This window comes from Odocoileus virginianus, chromosome 15 (genome assembly GCF_023699985.2).
Source record: "Odocoileus virginianus isolate 20LAN1187 ecotype Illinois chromosome 15, Ovbor_1.2, whole genome shotgun sequence".
Lineage (NCBI taxonomy): Eukaryota > Metazoa > Chordata > Mammalia > Artiodactyla > Cervidae > Odocoileus > Odocoileus virginianus.
The window spans coordinates 25,483,695-25,505,713 of NC_069688.1; the positions used below are offsets into that span (position 1 = coordinate 25,483,695).

At 35.4% G+C, this 22,019-nt stretch overlaps 1 protein-coding gene across 1 annotated transcript in view; it reads left to right on the forward strand.

Annotated features, from left to right (window-relative positions):
* The window catches only part of CRISPLD1 (cysteine rich secretory protein LCCL domain containing 1), a 51,607-nt gene extending 30,046 nt beyond the window's left edge, over positions 1-21,561 (forward strand). The window contains exons 3-15 of the mRNA XM_070477191.1: positions 569-687; positions 1,036-1,168; positions 2,309-2,424; positions 3,199-3,299; positions 5,012-5,152; positions 5,322-5,382; positions 5,491-5,557; positions 5,733-5,863; positions 8,006-8,049; positions 8,141-8,213; positions 11,959-12,034; positions 17,299-17,429; positions 20,460-21,561. Coding sequence (XP_070333292.1) covers positions 569-687; positions 1,036-1,168; positions 2,309-2,424; positions 3,199-3,299; positions 5,012-5,152; positions 5,322-5,382; positions 5,491-5,557; positions 5,733-5,863; positions 8,006-8,049; positions 8,141-8,213; positions 11,959-12,034; positions 17,299-17,429; positions 20,460-20,511 — 1,245 coding nt within the window. The 3' untranslated portion in view covers positions 20,512-21,561. The remainder of the gene's footprint in view (positions 1-568; positions 688-1,035; positions 1,169-2,308; positions 2,425-3,198; positions 3,300-5,011; positions 5,153-5,321; positions 5,383-5,490; positions 5,558-5,732; positions 5,864-8,005; positions 8,050-8,140; positions 8,214-11,958; positions 12,035-17,298; positions 17,430-20,459) is intronic.
* The last annotated feature ends 458 nt before the right edge of the window (positions 21,562-22,019 follow it).

Consider the following 22,019-nt stretch of genomic DNA (forward strand, 5'->3'; position numbering starts at 1 on the left):
CGGGCGGGTTATTTACCACTAGTGCCATATGGCGAAGAGCGTAACAAAGCTTTAGAGTCCAAAGGAGGAAATGGCTTACATTTAAGAGAAATGAAAATGTGTCAAGAATGTATTATATAAAGTTGGATCGTGATAAGAGTAAGGATCTGTCTGACAAATAATTGTGACAAGGATGTGTTCTGCAGAGGAAACAGTGCTAGCAAAAGCAAGGAATAACAGGTTTTATGACAGGGAATATTGCGAGCGAGGATTTGGACTTTATGTATACAGGGATTTGTTCAATGTGATTAGACAGAGGAATCACTTAAGTGTATTTGTGTCCACTTAGGCAATTCTTAACACTTAACAGAGCAGATTGGAAAGATGTGGGATGGATGAAAGGAGATTCATTAGGAGGCTAGTGCAAAAACCTATGTGAGAGATGGAGAGAACCCAGATTAAGATGCTGACTTTGCAAAGAAGTCAGAAAGAAGAAAATGTAACTAACTGTATATTCTAAAGAAATGTCCGAACTCTATATATACATTATCTTTTCATGTCTGTATTTTGTTTTTGTTTTGAATCGTAGACATGGGATGTAGAACTGGAAAGGTCTGCAGAATCCTGGGCTGAGACTTGTTTGTGGGAACATGGACCTGCAAGCTTGCTTCCGTCAATTGGACAGAATTTGGGAGCCCATTGGGGAAGGTAGCTTAAAATATAACTTTTTGTTTCTGAAAACAGAGGAGTTTGAAATGAAATACTTACTAATTCATCATTGTAAGTTTTCAAAGGCTTAGTGCCTAAAAGGAAAACAAGCAGTCACACCAAGACAAATAAGAAAAAATAAATATTATAGCAGAATGATCAGCAGTATCCTAGACATGTTTTTGTTTCAAGTAATTGATATATTAGTGACGTAATGTGCAAGTGTTTAATATTAATAAATTCCACAGAACTGCCTCTCTACCAAACTTTACCAGTGCTTTTAGCAATATTTAGTTTTATATTTTCTCCAACCTTACTTGATCTTTGTGGTTATTTTCTTTGAAAAAGATACAGGCCCCCAACATTTCATGTGCAAGCATGGTATGATGAAGTAAGAGACTTTAGCTACCCATATGAACATGAATGTAACCCGTATTGTCCATTCAGATGTTCTGGTCCTGTATGTACTCATTATACACAGGTATGTCTGGGGTATATTATACTTTATTCCTCTGAATTTGTGTAAGCTAACAAAGTTTTGTTTGTTTGTTTTTTGTAGGAGAACTTATAGAGTACCGAACATTTGTCTTCCTTATATCATTTAGTATGGCTGTTACAAATATATAGATGCATGTAGAATAGGCTTGTAAATTTTTATAAGCAATAATAGTCAGAGAAATGTATAGACATTTCCTTAAAAATATTATTTCAGTAATTTTACATTTAAAATATTTTAATATGGCCCCAATAAATGCAGATGGGAGGAAATTTACCATCTTTATATTCAGATGTCATTATTTTTTATTTTTTAAAAATAAAAATGTGGTTTTATTTACCATGACATTCAGTATATTTGATGCATGCAGCATTTATCTTTTACAAAACTTATCAGTGTTCCCATTGGATATGTCCTAAACTACTAAATCAACCAATTAATGGCAGATTTGACTAGATAAAACTCACCACAGATCTGAGTTTCTAGACTTTCAATGAACGATTATTACTGAATATAAAGCAGACAAATGCTTCTGTATACCTTAGCATGTCCAAGATTAAGATCAGCAGGATGTTCCCTAATAGGCAGTGACACATTAACATGTGAGAAATTTGAACACCTAAACTTTTGCTCTAGTACTTTCTGTTTTAAGATGAGAATCTCTATTCCTTTGTTAGATAGGTTTCTTCATAAAAAAAATTAATATGCCATTTAGGCTTGTGAAGGTGTGTAACATTTGAATTATTTAGTAATAAATAAGATTTTTATGTTTTATATATGAAAATTGGAGAAGGGAATGGCTACCCACTCCAATATTCTTGAGGAGAATCCCCATGGACAGAGGAGCCTGGTAGGCTACAGTCCATGGGGTCGCAGAGTCAGACACGACTGAGCACCTAACACTTTCCCTTTCCGAGTTATTATGTATCTCTCTCTCTCTTTAAGTTAAATTAAGGACTTCCCAAAAATCTCTAGAAAAATATCCTTTTGGACATTGCCTCGTTTCATTTTGAATGGTAACAGCTGGTTCTCGAGTTCACTTCTGTACATTTTCTCTCAGATATGTCGTTGTCTTATTTCATCTCAACCTGCTTTCTCTGAGCCTTTTTTTCCCCTCTACTGTAGGTGGTGTGGGCCACAAGCAGCAGAATAGGCTGTGCCATTAATTTGTGCCATAACATGAACATCTGGGGGCAAATATGGCCCAAAGCTGTTTATCTGGTGTGCAATTATTCCCCAAAGTGAGTAGACGAAACACTGGTCTTATATGTAAATATTTCTTAACAATGTGGATATGACTTTATGTTTTTGGCTTTTTTTTACCATTTTCAATGTGTGTTATGAAGTAAAGTGCACTGTTTTAGCTCACTTTACTTAATATGGCAACAATTATGGTTGCCTGATGCATAAAATTGGTGCTTAAAAGGAATGTGAAAATTAAACATATGATCTTTGTAAAGATAAGAATCATATTTTTGGGTCTTCAGTTTTATTTATTGCACTATTGTTTAAAAATTTAATAATTTGGGTTTATTAGAGATGGGAAACAATAGACTAAGAAATGTATTTTCACCTATGTAAAGACCCTTCAGATAATTACATTGAAAATATTACACAACTAAACTTCAGTCAAATGTAAGTCAAAAATCTCTTTTTATTAGGACAAATGGAATATAGATGAATATCCCATAGCGGAGGTTAGTGTTTTGCAGAAGTTTGGTTTTGTAATTCTTCACAATATATATAGCACATTATTTAGAATATTTTCAAAAGAATGGGATAGCAATGTATGTTTAAAGTTAGTAACAATGAGATGTCACTTCACATTTGTCAGAAATACTATTATTAAAAAGAATACAAATAACAAATGTTGGTGAGGATGTAGAGAAAAGAGGACCCTTGTACACTGGTGCTGGGAATGTAAATTAGTGCAGCCACTGTGGAAAACAGTATAAAGATATCTCAAAAATGGGAAATATAAACTACCACTTAATGGAGTGAATTATCTTTTTAAGGGGAAACTGGTGGGGCCACGCCCCCTACAAACATGGCCGTCCCTGTTCTGCTTGCCCACCGAGTTTTGGAGGAGGCTGCAGAGAAAATCTGTGCTACAAAGGTATGTGCTATTGTAACATTCAATTTGATTTATATTTTAATCCAACTTCCACATTAATTTGTGTTTAAAAAGCCAAAAAAGCACATTTGATTATCACATGAAAAGTTTTCAGAACTCTATTTCAAGTATTCTGAAGAAATCATTTAAAATATTTTAAGAATATTTATAACATTAATAAGTCTTTTACACTAATTTGTATTTAAAGGAAAGTTGCATGATTGCTTCAGATAACCACTTCTACTTTGAAATTATCCCAGAGTGATGAGTATATTTATAGTCTTAGAAACCATCTTGATATAGTGTTGGCTAGAATTATTTCCATGAATGTCATTTTTTTTTGAAGAATTTAGCAATTTAACACAATTTATTTTAAGTGCTTTAAAAATTTTTGCCTAAATACCTATCCATGACTCATATTGAACCATACTCAATGAATTATACTAATTCTCTGCTTGTTATTGCAGAGTATATAATTTCTCATGCCAAAATAACAATATATGTGCATATATATATATATATATACACACACATAAAATAGTATTATAAAACTGTTGCAAAAAGTGCTGTCTCACATACATTGGATATCCTCAGAAGTAAATATAAAGTAAATGCCCAGTGTCTTATTTGTAGCACATGAAGATAAAACTTAGCTGACAAAGCTTTGTGAAGGTCATCCTCTTATTGGGCATCCAAGTGAACATTTTTACTCTCTTGTACTACTTTATTCTTAATGATGACTAAATGAAGATTTAATGCAGACCAACAATATTAGAAAATATGTGTAAGTGAAGCCACTTTTCAGTACTCAGAGAGAGAGCTTTTTCCCTTAATGATTGAGAGCTCATTAGGTATAATGACTAGATAAGAAGTAACCATATATTTCGCTGTGTTACGTGAGCCATTTTTAATTCCTGAAAACATTTTTCTTTGTGCACAAGTCTGTTTTCCATCCATTCTGTCCCCAAACCTCCAACCTGCTTGCTCTATTGTCAGTAACCACAGAGTTTTTAAAGCTGACTTTCCTCTGAATTCATGCTTCCTTTGTTCAGGTTCTGAATTCTTGGACATACATGAAAATAACCACATTTTCAAAATGTGCCCATCAAGCCCTTGATATAAGCCAGCCTGGAAAAACATATTAAATTCAATGTTTGCATATTTTCCATTGTTACATTTAAATTTCTGCACATTGAATTTCCTTCTACAATAGAAACCTTTCCATGGAAACTGATATTGTGGTAAATGACAAGCAAATGTCGATTCTTCTTAGGCTGAATTTCCTTTCAGGAGAATTTTAAATATGATTCTTTTCAAAATTTTAAGTGCTGTCCTCCTGAAAATATGGTTTCATTTGAGAAAAGAAATGAAAAGTCACTAAGCCTCAACTTCATTTAGATCACTGTATAGATTTCATGGTGTCATTATGAAAGCAAATCACTTTAAAATATAAAGAAAGCTTAGAAATGATTCCATTTGATATTAGCCAAATGGTAGCATAAATGAATCAAGGGCTCAAAAGTTTATGCACCTGCTTTATTTACACCAATGCAGTATGTAAGGTCACTACTGTAAGCCAAAACTTGTGCCAATATGTAGTATGGATTTTTCTAGTAGTATTAAGTGTTAAACAGGCATATAAAGGTGTATTGTTATTGATAATTTGTGCACATTTAAGATGAACTCATATTTCTTAAATCCATTTTCTCTAACAGAAGGATCAGATAGTTATTATCCTCCTCGAGAAGAAGAAACAAATGAAATTGAACGGCAGCAGTCACAAGTCCATGACACCCACATCCGGACAGTAGCAGATGATAGTAACAGAAATGAAGTCATAAGCACACAGCAAATGTGTAAGACCTCTGCATTATTTACAGAAATTTTAAAGTTTACATTGCTGACATATTCAACTGTATTTTATTAATCTTGAACATTTTTAGAGTGGCAAAAACTTGGCATTAGACTGTATGGATGAATTAGAGCAGCTGTACATCAACTAAATTATTATCTTTTAAATTTTAGCTCAAATTGTTTCGTGTGAAGTAAGATTAAGAGATCAGTGCAAAGGAACAACCTGCAATAGGTAATATTTATGATTGCACTCAAAATTAATTGACATGTTACAAAACTACTTTCATTTTATACAGACGTTCAGAGAAGCTAAATTTTGTTTCCCATTTCTTTCATTTAGATATGAATGCCCTGCTGGCTGTTTGGATAGTAAAGCTAAAGTTATTGGCAGTGTGCATTATGAAATGGTAAGTATTATAAATTTGAGGATAGACTCCTTTCAAATAATATTTGGTTTTTAATGGGAAAAAGTTTATATATTTATAGATATTTTGCTCAGCAATGTTTAAAGCCATAAATAGTAATGAGTGGTATCCCATGCAGAATTCTTATTTTCACATTCTTTTCTCTCTTTTCTCCCAGCAATCCAGTATCTGTAGGGCTGCAATTCATTATGGGATAATAGACAATGATGGTGGTTGGGTGGATATCACTAGACAAGGAAGGAAACATTATTTTATCAAATCCAATAGAAATGGTGTTCAAACAATTGGGTAAGTACCTGAATAATCTTTTTGAACCAGAGATTTTAAGTTGCAACAATGAGTTGCATTCTTTTAGAACAAAGCACAGAAGAATTTAATTTATAAAGAGAGAAGATAGAAAGGCTTATTTCAGCTACATAATATCCATGGGGAACAAGAAGGAAAAGTCTCTAAATTCAGTTGAACCCTTTTGCTTATACATGCCAAGTAAGTTGCTTCAGTCGTGTCTGACTCTTTGCAGACTCTATGGACTGTAACCCACCAGACTCCTCTGTCCATGGAATCCTCCAGGCAGTACTGGAGTGGGTTGCCCTTGCCTTTTTGAGGGGCTCTTCCTGACCCAGGGATTGAACCTGTGTCTCCTGCATTGTAAGTGGATTCTTTACCATTGAGCCACCTTATACAGATAATGCTAAAACTCTAAATTTTAAGTTTCGTGTCATTAAGAATGTAGATTTATAGTTTTACCCATTGTGAGATAGTACATTTTTCACCTGTGATAGAAAATGCCCAAGAAGGCTAATTGATTTGCATATTCTTCCTTTCTTGTTTAAAGACAATTATTTATTTTATACAACACTAACTTTGTCAATAAGATAAATTAAGTACTAGATAAAAGAGCATTTTGAAAAGTCTCTAAATATGTAATGTATCATGTCACCTTTCTTCTCCTCCTTAAAATGTAATTTGACCCAACATAAAAGAATTAATTCCCTGGTGACTTCCCTGGTGGCTCAGTGATAAAGAATCTGCCTCCCAGTAGAGACATGGGTTTGATCCTTGGGTCAGGAAGGTCCCCTGGAGGCAACCCACTCCAGTATTCTTGCCTAGGAAATCCCAGGGACAGAGGAACCTGGCGGGCACTATAGGCCATGGGATCACAGAGAGTTGGACACGATTGAATGACTAAACAACAACAAAAGCATTGATTAACTTTTGAAATGTTTGTCACATTAAACATAGTAAATAAATAATTCTAAAACAAAATATTTTCATATAGTCTCTGTAGAAAATGGAAAAATGTAGGCTTTTGAAATGTAGGCTTTGTAGTTGCTCCTTCTCCTGTATAAAATAATAAACATTACTGAATCTCATATTGGGATGCCTTTTCTTAGGAAATATGACGTAGTTGCCCTTCCTTTGTAACTATACAATTGCAAAAAACTCCACAGTAGGGAATTCACAATGATTAGAAAGAATTTTTTTATATTAAAGATCCTTAAACACTGGTGGAATGATATGGTATATATATACAGTTTTGTTCAAAGGCATGATGTGTGTTTTTCAGGCATTAGCAATTATGCTCAAGTAAAAGTTTTATAGAAACATTTATTAACTTATTCACCCAGCAGATATTTATTAATTACTTTCAAGAAGTAATCAAAGTTAAGTATTCACTTTAGGAAGGCAAACACTGGGTGTTGCATTAAAGAACATTTATCCTATTACTAAAAGATACAAAAAATAACAAAACAGAACATTTATCCTATTATTTACTTTTTTCTCTTAAGTTAGTTTTTATTATTTATTTTAGAAACTCTTGAAACTTGCAGAGTGTGTCAAATTAAAGTACTATCATAAATAAGCCTTACCTTTTGCAATAGATGTTTTTCTGAAAATCTGGTATAGATAAACCAATTAAAAATTTCATATATAGTGGTATGCCTTTTTTTTTAATTCCTGCTTTTATAATGCATATAAGGAGTACTAGAGGGAACAAAAAATGAATAATGCACATTCCTTTAAGCTACTTATTTTTAGCAGTCTTTTTACAGTGCCTTGTACTGACTGTTTTGAAAGAATAAATTGGTTCTGTGATGACAAAGCATGAGTATATTGAGAATTTTAATTTTAATAAGAAACAAATATATAGATACAAATGTGTATTATTTCATGCTAGTTTTTGAGATTGATAATGAAAAGAGGTCATTCTCTGATATCAAGAATCATATCAACTTGGTTCATACTTGAAGGTCATATGGGTTTGGCATAAAATAGATGATTAATTCTTATACTACTCCATGTCTAGATATTTAAATAAAAATGTTTAAGATGAAATCAAATTCTACAGACTTAAAAATGTAAGAACTTATGTTGATGTCAATGCATGTAAGATGTTGATGATTGAAATTTTTATATTTTTATCTTCAGCAAATATCAGTCTGCCAATTCCTTCACAGTCTCTAAAGTAACAGGTTAGCACTGTTTTTTCATCTTATTTCTTATCACTCTGTTGCATGTTATCATTTCTAAAGGATTCACTTATTTTGTGTTTGAATACTTCAGTTCAGGCTGTCACTTGTGAAACAACTGTGGAACAGCTCTGTCCTTTCCATAAGCCTGCTTCGCATTGCCCGAGGTACTGTGTTTTAAATTTTCTTCATTTTTAACCAGTGAATGGGGGAGTTTTACCTGAGATAACTGCTTTTGCCTGAGATCCTCGTGTCTCTAGGACTCAAGGGAGTTTTTTCTTGAACTGCCAGCAGTAGGAGCAATGGACACCACACACTGCATGCACTCCAGGCATTCTTAGTGTCCTTTCTCCAAAAAACGTAGGTTTTTAAAATTTTTTGGTTTTGTTTCTATGAAAAATATTTATTTTCACTTTGGAAAAAAAAAGACCCGTATATTCATTCCAACAGCTTTACGGAGGCTTGGCCACCCAGTGAGTGACATGTTACACACATCAGTCACTTGTCAGGTCATTGCATGACTCTTTCACAGATCCAGATCACATCAGGGCCAAACATCTTTCCTTAAGATTAGATGTAAAAAGAGGTACTGTTGAAATGGGTCAGCATTTTTATTCAAGCTTAATGCAAGTTGTAGTCAAAGGAAAGAAATACTAGATCACTGTCTACATTCTCGGAAGTGTATATAATAACCAAGTGTTAAAACCAGAGATTGAAACACAAACAAGCAAAAAGCTCCTATATTCTTCCTTTGAACTGAACTTACCTAAGTAGAAACTAACTCAGTTTGAACTGTGTTTGACTTGGTCTTCCACAAACCAAGTGCTAAGTATGGTCAAGGCGGAGCCTGCACAGCCTGGTCCTAAGGGAGAGCAGGTGGTTTTGCCACTGTAGGGTGGGCATGGAATACCCAACAGTTCTTAGATACAAAAACAGTTTTGTTGTCAGTGGGATACCCTTCCTCCAACAGAAGGCACCTTTTATTAAAATCAACCCTTTAATTCAAAGTTATAAAAACTCAGATTCACATATTACTTATATTTAAATGGCTCTGGTTTAGATGCTCCAGGAGGTTTATGCACTCTGGAGTCATACAGACTTTAGGAACATGAAATTGAAATAAGAATTGTAGCCATTTCTTAAAAACTGCCTTGTAGAAGACCTGCTTCAATTGGTAAAGATAGTTGCAATTGAAATATTTTTTTATAATGCTTTTAGGAAAATAATTGATACTTTCATCAAATACTGATTTTCATAGGGTCATTTTGCTGAGCCCTGGAGGAGTGCATGGCAATCCACTATAGTGTTCTTGCCTGGAGAATCCCATGGACAGAGGAGCCTAACAGGCCTCAGTCCATGGGGTCGCAAAGAGACATGACTGAGCACACATGCATGCATTTTGTTGAGAGTCTGATTTACTATGTAGAATGAATTATGGTTTTTTTTCCAGTCTTAGCTCTGATTTTCTTTTAGTTTCTGAGTGTGTGTGTGTGTGAATGGATTTTGAAGAGCCAATCAGTTTTAAAAAGTGCCACTTAACAGTTTCTTAATTTTGGAAGTGAATTTTTTTTAATGCCATGTGACTGACTGAACACTGATGATTGAACTCTATGTTTAAATCAAAAACCTTTTGGAAACTTTGAAAGAATGACCTAAGGTATCAGTAAGTGAGTAGGATATCTGGAGAAAGAACATTCCATACAGAAGGAAAGATAAGCACAATGACCCAGAAGATAAGATTATTCCATATGTTTGAAGAATAACCATTAGACCAGTGTGACTGGAGCTGGCTGAGAAAGTGGAAGAGGGGTAGGATGTAATGTCAAAGAGGAAATGGGAAGACAATATTCAAGGCTTGTTGGTCATTGTAAGGATCTTGTCATTTATTCTGAATCAGATGGAAAGCCACTAGAATATTTGGAGCAGAGAAATGATATGACTGGACTTATATTCTTCGGTATAAGAGTGTGGGGAAAGTAGATTGGAGGGGCCAAGATTGAAAGCAGAGAGAGCATAGGAGAGCTTATTGCAGTGAGTCAGATGATAGAGTCCAGAGTCACAGTGATCATGGTACTTCAGGATGCTCTGAGTTTATTTCAATGTACACCCAATAGAAATTGCTGGTGGGTTGAATATAAGGTTGAGGTAGGGAAGGAGATTAAGGCTAGAATAAAGGTTTTGGCTTGTGCTACCAAATAATGGAGTTGACATTTAAGAAGGAAGATTTTGAGGACGGGAGGAGGAGATTAGGAATTTGGTTTCAAACATGCTGAATTTGAGATGTTTATTAGGCCTAAGTGGAGATAAAATCAACACGAATGGTGACTGCAGCCACTAAATTAAAAGATGCTTGCTCCTTGGAAGAATAGCTCTATTAAGCCTAGACAGTGTTTTAAAAAGCAGAGGCATCACTTTGCCAGCAAAGGCCCATATTGTCAAAGCTATGATTTTTCCAGTAGTCATGTATGGATGTGAGAGTTGGACCATAAGGAAGGGTGAGCACCAAAGAATTGATGCTTTCAAACTGGGGTGCTGCAGAAGACTCTTGAGAGTCCCTTGGACAGCAAGGAGATTAAACCAGTCAATCCTAAAAGGAAATCAACCCTGAATACTCTTTGGAAGGACTGATGCTGAAGCTGAAGCCCCATATTTTGGTCACCTGATGTGAAGAGCTGACTCATGGAAAAGACCCTGGTGCTGGGAAAAATTGAAGGCAGGAGGAAAAGGGGGCAACAAAGAATGAGATGGTTGGATGGCATCACTGACTCAATGGACATGAGTTTGAGGAAACTCAGAGAGATAGTGATGGACAGAGAAGCCTGGCATGTTGCAGTTCATGGGGTCGCAAAGAGTCGGAGATGACTTAGCGACTGAACAACAACAAAAACAAGTGGAGATATTGAATAAACAACAGGATATATTAATACTGATTGAGAATTAAGAGACAAGATCCCAACTCTAAATCTCTACATCCCAAGATTTAGAGATGTAAATTTGGAAATCAGCAGTTTATAGATGACAGTTAAAACCATGAAATTGGATGAGATAGCAAAGATATGATCATAGAGAAAAGAAACTATGAGATATATGTGGCAGACAGTGGTTCAGTTTTTCCAAGTTATATATTTGTTAACTTCTGCACCCACATGAGTTACTAAATTCCTAGATACTGAGAGAACAGTACTTCCTGATATATCTTTCTGCTTTGAATTCACAAATTAGAAAGCTTTCTGGCTAAATTTCTTTTGAAAGAAAGAGAACAACAACAACAAAAAAAGAGAGCGAGACAAAAGAAACACATTTGTGCCAAAAGCTGGAAGTGGATAAATAAATAGAAGCAGTTGTATCTGTTGCCTGGCTTCTACAATTGACCTATTTTGGAAGGAAAGAAACTATTCAGCTATAAAAAAGAATAAAAATTTGCCATTTGCAATTACATGGATGGACCCTGAGGGCATTATGCTAAGTTTAATAAGTCATACAGAGAAATGAAATCTAAAAAATTCAGTGAACTAGTGAATATAGCCAAAAAAAAAGAAAAAGACTCATAGATACAGAGAAGAAACTAGTGGCTACCAGTGGGGAGAGGGAAGTGGGTGAGTAATACAGAGGTAGGGCATTAAAAGGCACAAACTATTATGTATGAAATAAGCTGCAAGGGTGTATTGTATAACACAGTGAATATAACCAATATTTTATAATAACTATAAATGGATATAACCTATAAGAATTGTGTATCACCCTATTTTATACCTATGACATATTTTATACACCATCGATACTTCAATAAAAAAATGAGTAGGGTTTAGAATTCTGAGTTTACTCTTGTGTATACATGTCTATGGTTTTACTAATAAGAAAGACTAAAATAACAAGCTGCTTAGTATTTGAAAATATGTATTTATTTTTCAGAGTATACTGTCCTCGTAACTGTATGCAGGCAAATCCACATTATGCTCGTGTAATTGGAACTCGCATTTATTCTGATGTAAGTATCCTAAATTATATACGTCTTGGTATTTGTATATCTGGGCTTCCCAGGTGGCACAGTGGTAAAGAATCCACCTGTCAATGCAGGAGACACAGGTTTGATCCCTGGGTCGGGAAGATCCCCTAGAGTAGGAAATGGCAAGAATACTATTCTTGCCTGGAAAGTTCCATGGACAGAGGAGCCTGGCGAGCTACAGTCCATGCGATTGCAAAGAGTCAGACAGACTAAGCCTGCAAGCGCTTATTTATCTGTCCATCCAAATATACTCACATAGATATTTAAATGTACACATTTTCAAATGTATATAATTTGTATACAAAAAAGGGACAGACTCTTGTGTTGATATACATATTCTCAAAAGTCAGTTATGAATAGCAGTGAAAATAAATATCCATATGCATATATGCATGCATAATTTATGTTGACTAAAATTTTTTGCATACTGTATTCAATATCAGACACTAAAATAGCTTGGATGCATCCTTGAGAAGGATAAAGCATTTTGCCTTTCTTTCATCTTCCTTTTGGCTCTTCGGCTTTTGAAGTATAAACTGGATAGTTAAGAATTTGTCAAATTTATAAACAGTTTCTCCACTGCCAAATGAGTATTTAAAAAGTAGCATAGTATCAAAAACAGGTAATTGTTAAAAGACACACAAAAGCAAACCAGTTGACGGTGTATTGTAATGGATGCCAGCACTGGGGTGGACCAGCAAGTGTAGCTGTCATGGCTTCAGTGTGGATAAATGGTGCTTTCCAATCCAGGTTTCAAGTGAGTTGGTAAAGAGCAGTAGTGCACATTCTGGGTGGGGCGAAAGGCTTCTCCAGAGATGTGGAGGTGACAGCAAGTGAGCTGAAAGTGGGCATGGCACATTTGCCTGGGAAACCCCATGGACAGAAGAACCTGGTGGGCTGCAGTCCATGGGGTCACAAAAGAGTTGGACACAGATTAGCAACTGAACAACAGCAACAAAGCCTGTCTTATTTACAGCTTGGCACACATCCAATTGTGTGGGCATGGCAAAATCTCAAATAGTCATAGCAGGTTTCCTTATATTTGAGCTGGTGAGAATTAGAGCTAAAAGTGACTGCAGCCAGTTTAGTGTGAGGGATAAAGGGAGAGATCCAGCTTTTGAAACATGTAATTGGAGCATCTAAATATCAATCCAGGCTAAGTTTAGATTTTAAGTGGCAGATAGGTTGGGAAGATCCCCTGGAGAAGGGAAAGGCTACCCACTTCAGTATTCTGGCCTGGAGAATTCCATGGATGACAGTCCATAGGGTCGCAAAGAGTTGGACACGACTGAGTGACTTTCACTTTCACCAATATCTCATTCAGAGTTAAAAAAACAAATTTAAGAAGTATATTCTTGATACACTTATTCAATAGAATACTATGGGAATATGATCGGGAAAAAGAGGCCTGAAATGTATGTATTATCCCTGTACTTCTCTTGGTGAATTTATTTATGTTCAGGTTTGTTTGTTTGTTTTTTCCTAGTTCACCTTTATCCCTGAAATTATTCTCCACATCTAAGTCTCTCTCCAGCTCCAAATTTGCAGTCATCTTAGCAGTGAAAGTCGCTCAGTCATTTCCCACTCTTTGCAATCCCATGGAGTAGCCCACTAGGCAACTCTGTCCATGGGGTTCTCCAGGCAAGAATACTGGAGTGGGTTGCCATTCCCTTCTCCAGGGGATCTTCCTGACCCAGGGATCCAATTTTGGTCTCCTGCATTGTGGGCAGATTCTTTACCGTCTGAGCCAGCAGGGAAGAATTGCAGTCTTCTTATCTGCAACTTAAATCCTGCTGGTGTCTTAATTTGGTGGTCCTCACTGTTTGTACTTAGCTTCTTGTTTCTGTTTGTAAACATCCTTTCTCTGATTTTTCTGTCAAAATCATGGTCATGGTCCTTTACATCCTAAATTACTGCCACTTTCTCTGTAAAGAAGCTAAGTATGATGTTGCTTTTCTTTAACTCTATTAGTTTTTTTTTTTCCTTTTATTTAGCAATTAACAGGTTCTCATAGGTATTATAAAGTGGGTTGTCATTTCCTTCTCCAGGGATCTTCCCAACCCAGTGGTCGAATCTGTGGCTCCTACTTCTTGCTTTAACAGAACTTAGAACATTCAGTGATTCAGCAAACACCTTGCACAGAAAAGTTTGTTAAAAAAATAAGTTAATAGATACATATGAATGGGCAAATATGAAATCATCAGACATTTCTAAAGAAATCATTCTTCCTGAATTGTCCCCTTAGTTTTATTCATGTCTAGTGAAAATCTTTCAAAATACCCTATAAAGTTTTATACCTATAAGCCATCTCTTTGATAGAGTTAAGGGTTTATTAACTTGAGATTATGTTTACCTTATTTCAGTGAAATGGGATAAAATGTTATGTATTACTATGCAGAGTAAGTTAGAAATATAAATATTTTTATGTGCTAAGTACAGAATCAACCATTAATGAAATAATCTTCACACTCCTCCTGCAAAATACATTATCTCTTTAAATATACAAGATATGAACAAATGAGAGAGGATCTCCCAACCTTTCTCCCTTCCCCATCTTTCTGTCTCTCTCTTTTCCATTTATAGAGTTACAACTTGTACACCCTCTTTCTTTGAGCTTTTATTTCTCATTTGTTAGAGATGAAGTGAATTTCTGCATTCATTAAAAATGTTCCACTGATTTCACAGAGACATTTTCTTTTTCTTTTTGTGATATATTAGTTCTTATAAAGTGTGGCCAGGAAAAGAAAATCTCCTCTGACCTTTGAACTCAAATTGGAATGCCTGCTGACTGCAGAGTTATGGGCAAAACAATAGTTTCAAACCATATTAAGTGCTTGGATTTAGTGAATGTTATATCTAAGCACTTTTATTGCCTTGGGAAAAATGCTGATAATACCCTTTTAACAGAACAGGATAAGTACTGAAATGTGTACAGAGTTAATTTTAATTCCATCTGTTATGAACCCTATTGGACATAAATATTAATTCAGTGAGGGACTTTAAATGGTGAATAAAATGATTCCTCAGAGTAAGGATTCAAGGTTTTAGATGTATGGTATTTTGTGATATAGCGAAAACACGAAAAGGATTAAACAGCTTGGCATTCGGTCTCTCTGATCTAATAAATACTGACTGATGCCGCAGAGTTCAGAGCACAGTAATAAAGCAAGGTCATGTAAGATGCACATGCCTATGTGAACTTAAAAAAGCACATTAAGTCACTCATATGTGCATAGAGATAAGAAAAGAGCAAATTAGTGGGTTCAGAAAAGACCCTTGGGGCTATGGCATAGATTGCTTTATACTAAAACAGTTTTAAGTGTTTCATTTTTGTGGGATTTCCTCAGACTCTTCTCAGCTATTGACAAATTTTGGTAGAACATTTGGATGAAAGCAGATATTAAAATCTACAGAAGACTTTAATTGGTCAAAAGAAAAGCGTTGACTTCTAGAATTAAGTCGTGTAAAAAAATGGCAGTGTTTGTTGGGCCTGAAAAAATTCTCTCCTTTATAGAAATTTCATTCAATTCTGATTATATAACTGGTAGAATGCAAACATAGAACTTTCCTGGTACTTCTTGTCAGAATGTTCAAAACAGAGTGATAGACCTTCCACATCTAGGTAGAAGCTATGATGTTACTTCATGTTTTTCTTCTTGGGGTTATTCTTTTGGGCAGGTTTTCTCTGCATAGATTTTATTATCTAATAGGAAAAGCCACCCCATTTTTAATATATGCTTATATGTTGGAAAAGGGACTATAGAGATATCCATAACTATGTGTGAGTTGTTTAGTCAAAACTGAATATAAATGGGGTGCAGATAATCCAGCCTGGGAACATTTGGTCAGTTACTGGAGTGGGGACTAGCAAAGGCTCAATTTTTTAAAAAATATTTATTTATTTATTCATTTGGCTGCGTCGGTTCCTAGTTGTGGCCCGTGGGACCCCTTCTGCAGTACACAGATTCTCTAGTTGTGATGCGGGCTCAGTAGTTGTGGAGCATAGGTTTAGTTGCCCTGTGACATGTAGGATCTCAGCTCCCAGACTAGGGATAGAATATGTGTCCCCCAACCCTGCCAGGTGGATTCTTAACCACTGGACCACCAGAGAAGTCCCAGAGGCTGAAATTTAAGGATTATAAATAGGCCCTTGAAGAGATAAAAGGAGCTAATTTGCACTTTATTGCTTGGACAATAGTAAAAGTTTGCTGTTTGGACGGTTAGCTGGTGAAGGGATCTTATCCATGCAGCCACCCTAAAGATTGGCCTTCAGGTCTCCACTTGCTCAACATTGGCTTTTATTTATTTTCTGTTTTAACCTGAAATAATTTTGTTGATATTTGAATTGCTTTCAATAGGACATTTGCTTTAAACCACAAGATATCTCCAACTGGATTTGTTGTTGTTCAGTCACTAAGTTGTGTCCGACTCTTTGCGACCCCATGGACTGCAGCATGCCAGGCTCCCCTGTCCTTCATTACCTCCTGGAGTTTGCTTAGATTCATGTCCATTGAGTTGGTGATGCCATCCAACAAGCTCATCCTCTGTCACCCCCTTCTCTTGCCTTCATTCTTTCCCAGCATCAGGGTCTTTTCCAGTGAATGGGCTTTTCAAATTCAGGTGGGTGAAGTGTTGGAGCTTCAGCTTCAGCATCAGTCCTTCCAATGAATCTTCAGGGTTGATTTCCAAATCTACGTGGATTATCAGAGTACGAAATACCTTCCCTCCCCCCACCCCCAACCAAAACAAACAAACAAAACCCCAAACCCACAACTTAGCTTCAAATAAGTTTTAAAGAAATGAGACTCTAAATATTTATGTATGGGTCAAGAAATAAATCACACCATTTACAAAAATACACAAACCAAGTCTTAGGTCAAAATTGGTTTTAACTTTGTGAATTTGAATGAGCTTCCCTGGTGGCTCAGATCTGCCTGCTGTGCGTGAAGATTTGGGTTCAATTCCTGGGTCAGGAAGATCCCCTGGAGAAGAGAATGGCTACCCACCCCATGGGTAGGACAGAGGAGCCTGGTGGGGTACAGTTCATGGGGTCACAAACAGTCAGACACAGCTCATTGACTAATACTTTGTGACTTTTGAAAGATTCCTTTATGCACAAAACATCCTGTAGTTGCTCACTGGGAATCCGTAGAGATGGATGTCAGTGACCTTGTGTCCAATCGAAGAGAAGACTGGACAAATTCAGCAGGTGTTTCCTAATGATGGGTTTTTCCTCGCTTCCTCAGCTCTCCAGTATCTGCAGAGCCGCCGTACATGCTGGCGTGGTTCAGAACCATGGGGGTTATGTCGATGTGATGCCTGTGGACAAAAGAAAGACTTACACTGCTTCTTTTCAGAATGGAATCTTCTCAGAAAGGTAAGTTAACATATGTGTACATATATATTTGTAAACATATATATATATTTATATATATTTATATATATCTCTCCCTTTATGCTGGCTTTACAGCCAACCTGCATGGCTTTGAGGTTTCGTAACTAAGCCAGTGTGCTTCCTTTGCAGGCTGTAGAATAGTTGGTCTTCCAGGGATGGGAGGAGCCATAGTACCAGAGGTGCCTGTCTCCTGCAGGCTTATAAAAATCAACTTGAAAATCGGATTACAAGTCAGAACCATTCTTTTGTTAACTGATCTTATAATAAGGAAATTTCTTTCATCCTCTTTCGGATTTTCTAGATTAGTTTTTACATGTAATTCTTTCTAGGTAAGCAAGGCACTGAATATTTCTCTAATCCAGTTATCTGACAAAGTATTTGACAAAAACAATGAGTCCAATTTTCCCTGGAACCAAATTCTCTGTTTGATTGGAAGTTGGATGCCTAGTATGGTATAAATGAACCCTTTCAGGTTATCTTATGTTTGGCTCATTAGTGTTACATATTTTAGTGGTTTGAGAAAAATGCACGTAACTTACTTTATCAAGTAATAATAAAAGTTAAGAGAAAAACACAAAATCCCTGTAGTGATTTTTCAAATCATTGGTACTTGTGGAAGTAGAATTAAGTCTGTGCATTTTTTATAGATATAGGAAAATTCCTAACTTTTAAACATTTACTGAGTTCTTTAAGGGTTTGTTTGCACATGTGGTAAAGTTTTTCTAAAGAACACCAAAGGATGTGCGATGCAGGTTATCTGGATTGCCTTCACATAAGCACCTGGGTGCCATTCTTCATCAAATGACAGCTTTATATTTAGCATCTAGTTTCCAATGAGACTGTATCATCAAGAGGCTATTGTTAAAAAGTTGACTTCTCAATAACTTGACTTATCTGGCTCGCCCTAGAGTACTAACTTACCATTTCTTAAATCTGACAAAATTTAAATTGTATTGCCATGATACTTAACTAATATTTTTAACATTAATGGTTTTAAGAAAAAATTTGGTGAGAAAATTTAATGGTCAAACATGGAAGATCCTAAGAATTTATTCAATGAAATGTAAACAGGCTCATTCCCTATACCCTTCCCCCATTTGTCACCCTCTCTCTCTACTTTATATATCACATCATATATATAACATATAACAGATGTAGCATATGTACATGTTATGTAAAGTACATCAGAGCTTCCCTGGTGGCTCAAATGGTAAAGCATACGCCTGCAATGAGGGTGACCCGGGTTCAATCCCTGGGTTGGGAAGATCCCCTGGAGAAGGGAATGGCTACCCACTCCAGTATTCTTGCCTGGAGAATCTCATGGACAGAGGAGCCTAGTGAGCTATATAGTCCTTGAGGTCACAAAGAGTTGGACATGACTGAGTGACTTTCACTTCACTTGAAAGGAGATTGAGTCAAGGAGAATGATAATGCAGTTTTATATATTAAATTGAGTAATGTGGTCTCATTTACCTATCATATTTTAAAAATTCATTTAAAAAGAATAAGGTAGATGATATCCTAAGAAAACTAAGACTGTGTGTTTTTGTACACCTATCATGAATTTTCCAAATGCTGTTGGCCCTTTAAGTATGTCAACTTGGCTCCATCAGTACCCTTATAAAGTTGGTTTTATAAACTCTGATTTACAGGTATGTTAATTGAGGCTCAGAGAGGTTAAATGATATGCCCGAGGTCATATAACCTGTCAGTCTCAGAGATCAGATTCAGCACTAGTTCTGTAAGTTCAGAAATAACACATTTTTCCAGTGTATCAGTGTGTACAGACACTTTTTGGGCATTTTGTCAATTTGTTTCCTACAAATAAAAATGCCTTTCAATTAGCCATCTGCTTGTATGCAAAACCTGTTGTGTGTGTGTGTTATTGTGTAATGTGGTGTGTGCACACTTCTAACAATCTTTTCTTCATTTTAAAATTCTCCCCTTTTGTAGTACATGAATAAATATATAAAAGAAATTGCACTTTGTATCCCCATAGCATTTATTGTATTTATCTCTAAAAGCTTTTTGGTATTGTTTAGAAAGTAAACTTTTATTCAAAAGTATAGACTTCAAAAGTTTACATTTGATTAGAATAAATGATGATTAGTGGCATTATTAGCTGGCTTTAACTTGAGGCATTTAAGCAAAACATACCCTGATTAATATTGTGAAAGAGCATATAAATAATTTATTAAAGAGTGAAAGGAATGATTCTGCATTGCTTTGAAGTTCTGTTTTAAAATATTTCTGAAAAGAGATTGAGTGATTTGTGTTTGTATTCGTGTTTCCATTTCAGTGAAGAAATACTTAGAACCTTCCAGACTTGACCACCAAATTCCCTAAGATTTTTTTTAAACCACATATGTTAAAAATATTAATAAGTATGCCAGCTATATAGTCCTTCCCAGGTGGCTCAGTGGTAAAGAATCTGCCTACCCAATACAAGAGAGACAGGGAATGTGTGTTCAATCCCTGGGTCAGGAAGAATCCCTGGAGACAGGAATGGTAATCCACTCCAGTATTCTTGCCTGGGAAATCCCATGACAGAGGAGCCTGGCGGGCTGTAGTCCATGGGGTCCCAAAGAGTCAAACACAACTGAGTGGATGAACACCAACACCACAAGCTTTTAACCGTGCCAGTCAGTTGTAAACCTGGATCTTAGTATTTCCCTAGTAGAATGGCATAAGAACTGCTTAACTCTACTTTATTGGAACTAAAGGTGGTAATGTATGAAAATGTGACCTGGAATCTTTGAAGTTTAATGTAAAGTACCAATATTACTTCTGTGCACCTTAAATTTCTTTAGTAAACTTGTAGCCAGCGTATAATTTAAAGAATTATGTCATCCCCACTCAAGCTTTCCAAGAACTATAAATTATAGTAGTCTTGAGAAAGATGACCATCTGGATTCACAGAGCTGTTTTATTGACTGTCATAAGAAAGCATGATTTGTTTGAAGGATTATGCATGGAGATGACATCAGTGTACTTGTGTATTTTTTTTTGCAGCTTACAGAATCCTCCAGGAGGAAAGGCATTCAGAGTATTTGCTGTTGTGTGAAATGGAACAGTTGGAAGAGGATTGTAAAGACTATTCCAAATACCACATTTCTGAAGTTTGTATAAAACTGTAACATTACTGTACAGAAGATATCAACTATTTTCAGTCCCCCAAAAGGGCCACATGCATATAAATCTTGATAGATTACATCTGTAAAATAAAACATGGGACATTATTAGCTTGGGGAAAAATAATGAATATGTAATGGTTTTAGAAATCCTGTGTTAAATATTGCTATATTTTCTTAGCAGTTATTTCTACAGTATTACATAGTCATAATTATTCTACATTTCATATATTATGTTATATGGTGCTTTGTATATGCCACTAGTAAGATGAAACTAAACATTGAATGTGAATGGTCCTCAGAAGATCACCTGGTGCATTTAAAAACAATAATAAAAATAGTAATTCTAAGGATGAAAAAGATTTTATTTTCCCAGGTTCAGTGCTATGATTACCTACTTCATATAATATCAAATAATTTTCAATGAAATACCTGTATAGTTTTTCTCTTCTATTAAGTTTAGGTATATAGAATATTAAATCCTGATATTGCACTTATTTTGTATAAAATAATTTCTTAATATCCAAGTGAATCTGTTAAAATGTTTGATTCCTTGGGAATGACCGTAATAATAAATGGAATTATGTCAGAGTAGTGGTACGAAATCATTTCTAGTGATCCTATAATAGATTAGGATTAAGCATGGGCAACCAGAGCCTTCTATGTATTGTTCAAACTGAGGTCACACATTTATAGTGTTATCCTGGCAAATACTCCTGCAGGCCAGGAAGTATAATAGCAAAAAATTTAACAAAGATGAACTAATGTATTGTATCACCATTGCCACTGATTTTCTTACTGGCAAATGGCCTTGTGTATAAATGTTGCCATATTATTATATCTGTAATGGTGATATATTTGTTTGTATGGAAAATGTATTGTGCTTTAAGACTAAAAAACTGTAAAATGTTAATTTTGGTAATTGTTTTTCTGCTGGTGAATTTACTCCTTCCCTGTAAACATATTAAAATTAATCATGTCTCAAAGTATTTTCTTTAGTCCATTTTGTATCCTTATTTTGATTTAGAAATTATTTTCAGTTAGCAAAATTATGAGTCTTTTAAATTTGGGTTATCAACATTAATCTAAACAACACCCCTCATACCAGCTGTCGTCAAAGTCACTGTGATTATTTAGGTATTTGTGAAAGAGAAGACAGATGATCATATTTCATATATTTAGAAGCATTATATCACAGGAAAATTTTGGGAAAAAAAGGGTTATAAGTCAGAAGGAAAGAATCTGAAAGATACAAAGTATTTACAAAAAATTGACAACAAGTACTTCAAATATTTTTAGAAAGGAAATGAGTAGGCTTTTAGTAACAGAAGAGAGATAAATTACATGCAGGGATCAGAGAAAGCAAGATAGCTGAATAATACCAAAAATGGAAAGAAAAGAAGGGCTCATATAAATAGCTGCTGAAGAGCGAATGATGAAG